We start from the raw sequence: 9,468 nt of genomic DNA, 5'->3' as shown, positions 1-9,468 counted from the left end.
GCCACCATGCCTGGCTAATTTTTTGTATTTTTAGTAGAGATGGGGTTTCTCCGTGTTAGCCAGGATGGTCTCGATCTCCTGACATCATGATCCACCTGCCTCGGCCTCCCAAAGTGCTGGGATTACAAGTGTGAGCCACCGCACCGAGCCCACACCCAACTAATTTTTGTATTTTTAGTAGACACAGGGTTTCACCATGTTGGCTAGGCCGGTCTCAAACTTCTGACCTCAGGTGATCCGCCTGTCATGGCCTCCCAAAGTGCTTCTATTACAGGCGTGAGCCACCATGCCTGGCCTTCTTGCCCCTTTAATTTCTTCCTTTTTTTTTTTTTTTTGGTGAGACGGAGACTCGCTCTGTTACCCAGGCTGGAGGGCAGCGGCACAATCTCGGCTCACTGCAACCTCCACCTTCCAGGTTCAAGTGATTCTCCTGACTCAGTCTCCCAAGTAGCTGGGATTGCAGGCACCTGCCACCACACCCAGCTAATTTTTTTTTTTTTTTTTTTTTGAGACAGGGTCTCCCTCTATTGCCCAGGCTGGAGTGCAGTGGCATGATTTTACTTACTGCAACCTCAACCTCCCAGGCTCAGGTGATCCTCCCCCTTCAGCCTCCCAAGCAGCTGAGAATACAGGTACATGTCATCACACCCGGCTAATTTTTGTATTTTTTGTAGAGACGGAGGTTGCCCAGGCTGGTCTTGAACTCCTGGGCTCAAGTGATCCATCTGCCTTGGTCTCCCAAAGTGCTAGGATCACAGGTGTGAGCCACTGTGCCTGGACTAATTTTCATGTACTTTATTTTGTGAAACTTTACCGTTGAGGTCTATATCTCAGTCTCTGCCTTATGCCTCTGGTCTGTCCGACTACAGGGCTCAGAACTTGCTACAATAATTCAGACAGACGCTGATGCACCAGAAGGGAACACCCCCGTGGTGCCCCATGGAGTGCCATCCTCTCCTGCACTTCACCAGCACAGTCCCACTCCACCTATTAGACCATGGAGCCCCTATGGCAGGGCAACGTGTATTCCCACTCCCTCTCCGGTTTCTGGGCAGCTCTGAGCACAAAGGCACAGAACCAATCCCTTAACTTATTCAATTACACCCCTTTAAGGAAGATCACGGAGATTTTCGAGTCAATAAGCTTACCCTATTCATTTGCATCTTTGTTTAAGCAAAGTATAAAAAGCTCTCCTATAGTTAGCAGATCATTTATGAGCAGAGTGGAATACTGCATTTAGCATTCAAACACAATTTTATTTTACTACTCATCCGCAGATAAAATGCTACTTTCCCTTTAATGAGAAGTGTTACTGTTTTCTTAATTCAACATACTACCAAGATACAGAAGAAAAGTTACCCCAGCTAATCATGACCACTCCATCCCAAACACAAATCAAGTGACCGCAACACCCCTGCCAAATTGCACTTGGCTTTGTTGGGGTTTTAACTTACCGACTTCACAGCTGCCAGCACGTTAATAATCTTCCCATTAAGACTGTGTCCATTTGCAACAATGTCACCCAATGAATAATAATCATGAGACTGTTTAACAGGTAAATGTATCAAAGAAAGTAACTTTGTGTCCACTTCGTAACTGGAACAAACTTTTACTGTTGAGTGATTCTCACTGAGCAATAGTTTACAGTGGCTAAATGGCAAAAACACAAGAAAGTTATATGAAAGTGATTTTTGGATAGAAAAATATTTCCAGGTTCACATTTAAACTACATTTTTGGTTGAAATTTAGACAATACTAATATATACTTCTTACTCTTAGAAACACTGAATAATACGGCAAAACATTTTTTGTTTACAGTGCACTTTCATTAAGGAAATGTTTTGAGAATTGATTCGTGTTGGACTTCTAAGCATACCATTTGTCCGATCTTGCCCAAGACTCTGCGCTTATTTCCTTCTCCAAAAAAATAGGAGCATAAAAGCACTCTGAAACTTTCAGGGGTTATGCAAACCTAAGGACTGGTTATTTCTCTCTCTTTATGGCCTTGGCTGTTCTGCCTTAGTGCCTCAGGTCAGAGACTGTGTTTTTCCTACCCCTGCTGAGCTCTGCATGGGGCAGACGCAGAACACTGGCACAGTGAGCCTGAAATGAGGAGCTCTCCCTCCTGCACCTAGTCCCTGATGGCCCTTGGACTCTGTGCCCCAGCAGCCCCCTAACCCAGCCCCTCCTCCTCCCCACTGCTCGGCCTCACTTACCTACCTCATCACTTCTCTCCCACGCCACTGCCTTGCTCTCCTAACTAAACTTCATTCCCCTACAGTCCATCTTCCACAAGCAAAGTGATCTTCCTAAATCACAAATATGAAAATGCTATTTCCCAGCTCAAAGAATGTCTTGTGGCTACCAGTCACAAAGGCAATAATTTGGTATGAAAGCAAAGCTGTCTGTGAAGTATCTCTGCTTCTACCTTAAGCTTCTCCTCCTGCCCATGCCCTGCATTCCAGCAGTATCAGACTATTACGTTATGAAACTGATATTTCTAGATGAAAAATAGTAAAACATCAGCAGTTTCATATGGCTCAACCTAATATTAACTGTTCTGGAAAAGACAGGAGGTTTCCTGTTTCCTCCCTCTACCAAGAATGTTCTCTCCATCTAACCATCCATCCATCGCTTCCATGAATACTGAGAATCTGTTATATGCCAGACCCTATGCTAGGCACAAGGGATACAGGTGGTGAAGAAGGCAGACAAGACCTTTGATCTCATGAGGTTCACATATGTGAGGGGGAGACCCAAGAACAATGAATTAAATAATCTCAGACGGTGACTTGCGTTATGGTGACAAAAACCAGGGCAAAATGCCAGTAATTGACTGTTAGAGCTACCACAAACAGAGTAGATGGGGAAGGTTGAAGAAGATGACATTTAAGCTGTGAGTCAATAACCCAAAGCAGCAAATAATCAAACAGATGGGAGAATGTTCTATGCAGAGAGAGAATAGAAAATACAAAAGTTTGGCCGGGTGCAGTGGCTCACGCCTGTAATCCCAGCACTTTGGGAGACCAAGGCAGGCGGATCACTCGAGGTCAGGAGTTTGACACCAGCCTGGCCAACATGGTGAAACCCTGCCTCTACTAAAAATACAAAAATTAGCTGGGTGTGGTGGCATGTGCCTGTAATCACAGCTACTTGGGAGGCTGAGGTGGGAGAATCGTTTGAACCCAGGAGGTGGAGGTTACAGTGAGCCGAGATTGCGCCACTGTACTCCAGCCTGGGCAACAGAGTGAGACTCTGTCTCAGTAAAAATAAAAATAAAAAGGAAATACAAAAGTTCTTAGTGCAGAATGAGTTCACAGTGTTCATGAAATGTAAAGAAATTCACTGTGGCTACAGAGAAATGAAGCTTGAGAGTCTGGCATAAGATGAGGCCAGAAAAGAAGGTGGAAAGGGGTCACAATTGATGTGTCAATGCTGTAGACTGCCGTGCCCACCAAGAGCCCTTTACAGGCTGGTACAGGGGCGCAGCCACACCCTTCTCTCCAGAACGGCCAGACCCGCCTTTGAGCTGATGCCCTGCCCCACCCTGGGGGTTTGGGGAGTGGATGGACTACAGCCAGGACACTACTCTAAGGGGCCACTGCCACTCCAGAGCTCCCTTCTGGGTTCCTGCTGAGGCTCCAGGAGAACCCATTTCTCTGCTCACCTTCTTCCCCGCCTAGCCTTGCAGGGTTCCCCTGAGAGCTCACCCTCAACCAACCACTCCCACAAGAGTCCTCCTCTCAAGCTCTGCTTCGAAGGAACCTGCCCTAAGATGGTAAGCCTGTGAGTAGAAAGATATCTTGATATGAAAAAAGATAGATTTAATTTCCAAAATTTATCTTTTCTTCTCATTCAGTTTTAACATGACAAAGTCAAATTTTAGTAAATCTAAGAATGAGAATCAAAGTACTAAACCAAAGCCATTTTTCATGTGACTCTGTATCCAAGTAAATTATGTCATAATCAAAGATGAATTTTGTAAGAGAAAATTAAACTTCTCATTTTTATCGAAATAGAAACAGAACACTTTTAGTAAGATCTCTGCTAATCTGATAGAACATTATTAGTAATGATCATTCTGGCACAATCTCTGTGCCAGAGGTTGATCTCTGTGCTAGACAGATGCTTACCTAGGAGTTGCAGGGCTGAATTTTTCTTCTCTTTCTATTTCCTTTCTTTGGATCAGGGGATTTTCAATTATCACTAAAACAGAGAGCAAAGTATGATGATATTACAAAACAGTAACAAGATAAACACACTAATCCTAAATAACATCCTGTTTAATGTGTAATCATCATTGACTCTAGGCTTTAAAAATTCCTCACCTCATTCATCTTGTCCACCATCAAGATATAATATATTTTGATACTGAGATGTCAAAATTGAAATATTTATCTCCATATGTAACTAATATTCCAGCATTTATTCAAGGGATGTCTATAACGATACTGGGCCCTATGAAGTTTGTGAGGCTTTCTGCCTTCATAGTCCATGTGTTCAATGACCCTATTATTCAACTACAGAGATACCATACATTGTCTTGAAAGTTAATAATACAAGGCAATATATGATCAGGTTCTAAATAACTGATAGGGGGAGTGGGCTGCTTGAGACCACAGTATTAAAGAGGAGTGTTTTCATTACCTGCATTACTCTTTTCTCTTTTTCTGTCATGAAGGAGAGCTAGTATACATGCTTCCTTATTCCTTTTACAAGGCTAGGGCTCATAAAAGTTATCTGTTGAGTGACTAAGCTCCACACTTTATACTAGGTATACTATCTCATTTAATATTTACAAAAACCTAAAGAGGTATTAGTTCATAGTTGAGACCCAACAAGATTAAGAAATTTTCTCAAAGCCATAATGTAAGTAAATGTTGGAACTGGGATTTGAATCTAGACCACTGTGCTTTCAAAGTCTCCTGTTCTTTCTACTATACGAGGCTGTTCTGTCAAAGAGATGCTGGGGTGAGTAGAAGATGTAAAAGATTTGGTATTTCAACTAAAAGTAAAGTTCCTTAAAATCCCATTAACAATTCAAATATCAGTTTTTATCACAATCTATTCAGTGGTCAAATGTCAACTTTTATCAAAATATATTCAGTGGCCATTTTATATGTCTATAGAAAGATCACCAATTATAACAATAATATGAGTTGATGCAAATTGAAATATGTAATAAACCAAAGACAGTAAGGTTACCTGGTAAAAATATAACGATCATGTTTGTATGCTTTAAGTAACATTCTGAATGCTTTGCACTGCAGTCTTCTTCTTTTTTTTTTTTTGAGACAGGGTCTTACTCTGTGACCCAGGCTGGAGTGCAGAGGCATGATGTTGCCTCACTGCAACCTCCATCTCCCAGGCTCAAGCCATCCTCTCACTTCAGCCTCCTTAGTAGCTGGTGCTACAGGCCCACACCACCATGCCCAGCTAATTTTTTGTATTTTTTGTAGAAATGGGGTTTTGCCATACCGCTCAGGCTAGTCTTGAACTCCTGGACTCATGCAATCCACCCGCCTCGGCCTCCCAAAGTGTTGGGATTATAGGTATGAGCCACTACGCCCCACTGTATTATACTATTAACACTTGACTTTTTCTGGTAAAGTTCTTGAGAATTATGAACTGTGCCTCATTTCAACTCCTTCAGTGTAGTTACCATAAACATACCACGGGAATAATACAATGGAAAGAATTTAAGAATCCATGCCAACTTACCACAGTCACCAACCCTAAAGCTGTCAGAAAGAGACTTGATGTAATCTTCATTGCCCCAGGAAGCTGCATTTACGAAATGTGCTGGTGAATCCCGAATGGTGAAGCTGAAAGTGTACCTTTCTGATCCAATATCTAAAGGAAAATCAATGCTTTTATTTTTCAAATGAAGAGTTTCAATCGCTTCTGTGCCTTTGGTGTCACATGAAAAGTTTCTATTACAAACAAATGATTATTTCTTTAATCAAATGACTACTATAATAAAAACACTCAAACACATGGTACAAAATGTTTTCAGATGTATATTCTATAACATTATGCTTCTATGAATTTCAAACTGAAGTGGTAACAGGTTGCCCCCTTGCTCCCTTCCCTGGTGATCTGTGTATTTGGAGGGAAAGACATCTAAACTTGAGCCATCCAGGTATTACTTTAGGTTCTCCTTTTCTCTCTTACTGTTGTCTGAACCTAAGTCATAATTCAGATCTAAATAGTTATTTCAGTCCCAGCTACTTGGGAGGATGAAGCAGAAGGACTGCTTAAGCCCAAAAGTTCAAGGCTTCAGTGAACTGTGACTGCACCACTGCTCTCCAGACTGGGCAACAGAGCAACATCCCATCCCTAAAATAAAAATAAAAATAAAAATAGGCTGGGCACGATGGTTCACACCTGTAATCCCAGCACTTTGGGAGACCAAGGCGGGTGGATCACCTGAGGTTAGTTCAAGACCAGCCTGGCCAACATGGTGAAACCCTGTCTCTACTAAAAGTACAAAACTTAGCCGGGTGTGGTGGTGGGTGCCTGTAATCCCAGCTACTCGGGAGGCTGAGGCAGGAGAATCGCTTGAACCCAGGAGGCGGAGGTTGCAGTGAGCCGAGATCCAGCCTGGGTGAAAAGAGAGAAACTCTGTCTCAAAAATAAATAAATAACTAGTAATCAAATAAAAATAAAAATTGGCCAGGCATAGCAGCTTACCCCTGTGATCCCGGGGCTTTGGTAGGCGAGGTGGGAGAATCACTTGAGGCCTGGAGTTCAAAACCAGCCTGGGCAACATAGAGGGACTCCATCTCTACAGAATATGTTAAAATGAGTGTGGCACTCATCTGTAGTCTCAGCTGCTTGGTAGGCTGAGGAGGAAGGTCTGCTTGAGCCCAGTTTAAGTGTGCAGTGAGCTTTGAATGCACCACTGTACTCCAGTCTGGGAAGAATAAATTCAGGGTGTTCATGAAATGTACACCAAGGCTGGAGTTCAGTGACGCGATCTCTCGGCTTACTGCAACCCCCGCCTCCCAGTTCAAGCTGTTCTCCTGCCTCAGCCTCCCAAGCAGCTGGGACTACAGGCACACACCACCATGTCAGGCTAATTTTTGTATTTTTTTTTTAGTAAAAACAGGTTTTGTTTTTTGTTTGTTTTTGAGATGGTGTTTCGCTCTTGTCACCCAGGCTAGAGTATAATGGCATGATCTCAGCTCACTGCAACATCTGCCTCCTGGGTTCAAGCAATTCTCCTGCCTCACCTTCCCAAGTAGCTGGGATTACAGGCGCCTGCCACCATGCCTAATTTTGTACTTTTAGTAGAGACGGGGTTTCACCATGTTGGCCATGCTGGTCTTGAACTCCTGACCTCGTGATCTGCCTGCCTCAGCCTCCCAAAATGCTGGCGTGAGCCACTGCACCTGGCGAGATGAGGTTTTTTCGCAGAGGTAGGGAAGAAGAGAGTGAGACCCTGTCTCTAAAAAAACATAAATAAATTTTAAAAATAATTAAACTTCTTTCCCTAAGCAGCCTGAGGTAAACTGTGAAAAAGGTTCGCTATTCACTTGACCTGGAGAACTGCATGAAATCACGCAAATCAAGAGGTTCCAATCTTCCTGTTCACTTTAAGAACACTCGTGAAACTGCTCAGGCCATCAAGGGTATGCATATACGAAAAGCCACGAAGTATCTGAAAGATGTCACTCTACAGAAACAGTGCATACCATTCCAACGTCACAATGGTGGAGTTGGCAGGTGTGCGCAGGCCAAGCAGTGGGACTGGACAGAAGGTCGGTGGCCCAAAAAGAGTGAATTTTTACTGCACATGCTTAAAAACGCAGAGTGTAATGCTGAACTTAAAGATTTAGATGTAGATTCTCTGGTCATTGAGCATATCCAAGTGAACAACGCACCTGAGATGCACCGCCGCACCTACAGAGCTCATGGTCGAATTAACCCATACATGAGCTCTCCCTGCCACACTGAGATGATCCTGACTGAAAAGGAACAGACTGTTCCTAAACCAGAAGAGGAGGTTGCCCAGAAGAAAAAGATACCCCAGAAGAAACTGAAGAAACAAAAACTTATGGCATGGGAGTAAATTCAGCATTAAAATGAATATAATTAAAAGGAAAAATAATAATTAAAATAAGTTATTTCAAAACAAATTATGTGCTACTTAATGAGGACCACTAGGGGTCAGCAAATACTTTTTTTCCAAAATAGAAATTTCATATTGGTTTTGCTAAATAAAATTATAACCTGGCTGGGTGCAGTTGCTCCTGCCTGTAATCCCAGCAGCACCTTGGGAGGCCAAGGGGGTAAGACTGCTTCAGCCAAGGAGTTCGAGACCAGCCAGGGCAACAAAGTGAGACCCTCTGTCTCTACAAAAAAATCCAAAAATTATTCAGGCATGGTAGCATGCACCTGTGGTCCGGGCTACATGGGAGGCTGAGGCAGGAGGACCACTTGAGCCCAGAGTTGAGGCCACAGTGAGCTGTGTTCACATTGCTGCACTCCAGCCTGAGTGACAGAGCGAGACCGTATCTCAATTTTTTAAAAAAAGTAATATAGCCCAACATACATGCAAATTATAGACATATTCTGAACTGTCTATTAGTGTCTACCTCTAGGGAGAGGACTAGGATGGGGAAAGTGAGGAGCTGAAAAGGGGAATTTCACTTTTCAACTCTATGACTTTTGGTACTGCTGGAATTTTTTATGAAAATATAATGTTATATGTACAATGTTTTAAGTCAATAAGCATACTTCCTCCAAAAAAGGAATACCACAGATGTCATTATAAAAAGAAGCTGAACAACACAGAAGCTTTTCTCCTTCCCTCACAGTCTGATAGGTGAATAACCGTGTATTTTTTTTTTTTGAGACAGAGTTTCACTCCTGTTGCCCAGGCTGGAGTGCAATGGCACCTTATGAAGTTTGGTAAAAAGAGATATAGACTTTCTCAAACTATTTATTTAGTAATTCTGATCTAATTAGTTAAGATGAAATAAAGTGCACGCACAAATGATATGGGTACCAGATGACGGCTTTGTGTTTACCTTAAAGATAAAAGCATCATGCCTGTAATCTCAGCATGTGGGATGAGGTGGGATGATCACTTGAGCCCAAGAGTTTGAGACCAGCCTGGGCAACAGATCAAGACCCTATCTCTACAAATTTTTTTTTTTTCCAATCAGCCAGGTGCTGGCTGCGGTGGCTCACACCTGTAATTCCAGCACTTTGGGAGGACGAGGCAGGGAGATCACTTGAAGTCAGGAGTTCAAGACCAGCCTGGCCAACATGGTGAAATCCCATCTCTACTAAAAATACAAAAATTAGCTGGGCATGATAGCATGTGCCTGTAATTCCAACTATTTGGGAGGTTGAGGCATGAGAATCCATTGACCCCGGGAGGCAGAGGTTGCAGTGAGCTGAGATCGTGCCATTGCACTCCAGCCTGAGTGATAAAGTGAGACTCCATCTCGAAAAAAA

At 42.9% G+C, this 9,468-nt stretch overlaps 1 protein-coding gene across 1 annotated transcript in view; it reads right to left on the bottom strand.

Annotated features, from left to right (window-relative positions):
* MEIOB (meiosis specific with OB domains) overlaps positions 1–9,468 on the bottom strand; it is a 22,827-nt gene that overhangs the window by 10,165 nt on the left and 3,194 nt on the right. Inside the window, exons 3-5 of the mRNA XM_011957494.1 lie at positions 5,722–5,853; positions 4,134–4,206; positions 1,455–1,650 (exon numbers count right to left, since the gene is read on the bottom strand). Coding sequence (XP_011812884.1) covers positions 1,455–1,650; positions 4,134–4,206; positions 5,722–5,853 — 401 coding nt within the window. The remainder of the gene's footprint in view (positions 1–1,454; positions 1,651–4,133; positions 4,207–5,721; positions 5,854–9,468) is intronic.

This window comes from Colobus angolensis, unplaced genomic scaffold, assembly GCF_000951035.1.
Source record: "Colobus angolensis palliatus isolate OR3802 unplaced genomic scaffold, Cang.pa_1.0 Scaffold443, whole genome shotgun sequence".
Taxonomy (NCBI): Eukaryota; Metazoa; Chordata; class Mammalia; order Primates; family Cercopithecidae; genus Colobus; species Colobus angolensis.
The sequence above is the reverse complement of the archived record's forward strand: the minus strand, read 5'-3'. Positions and strand labels throughout refer to the sequence as shown.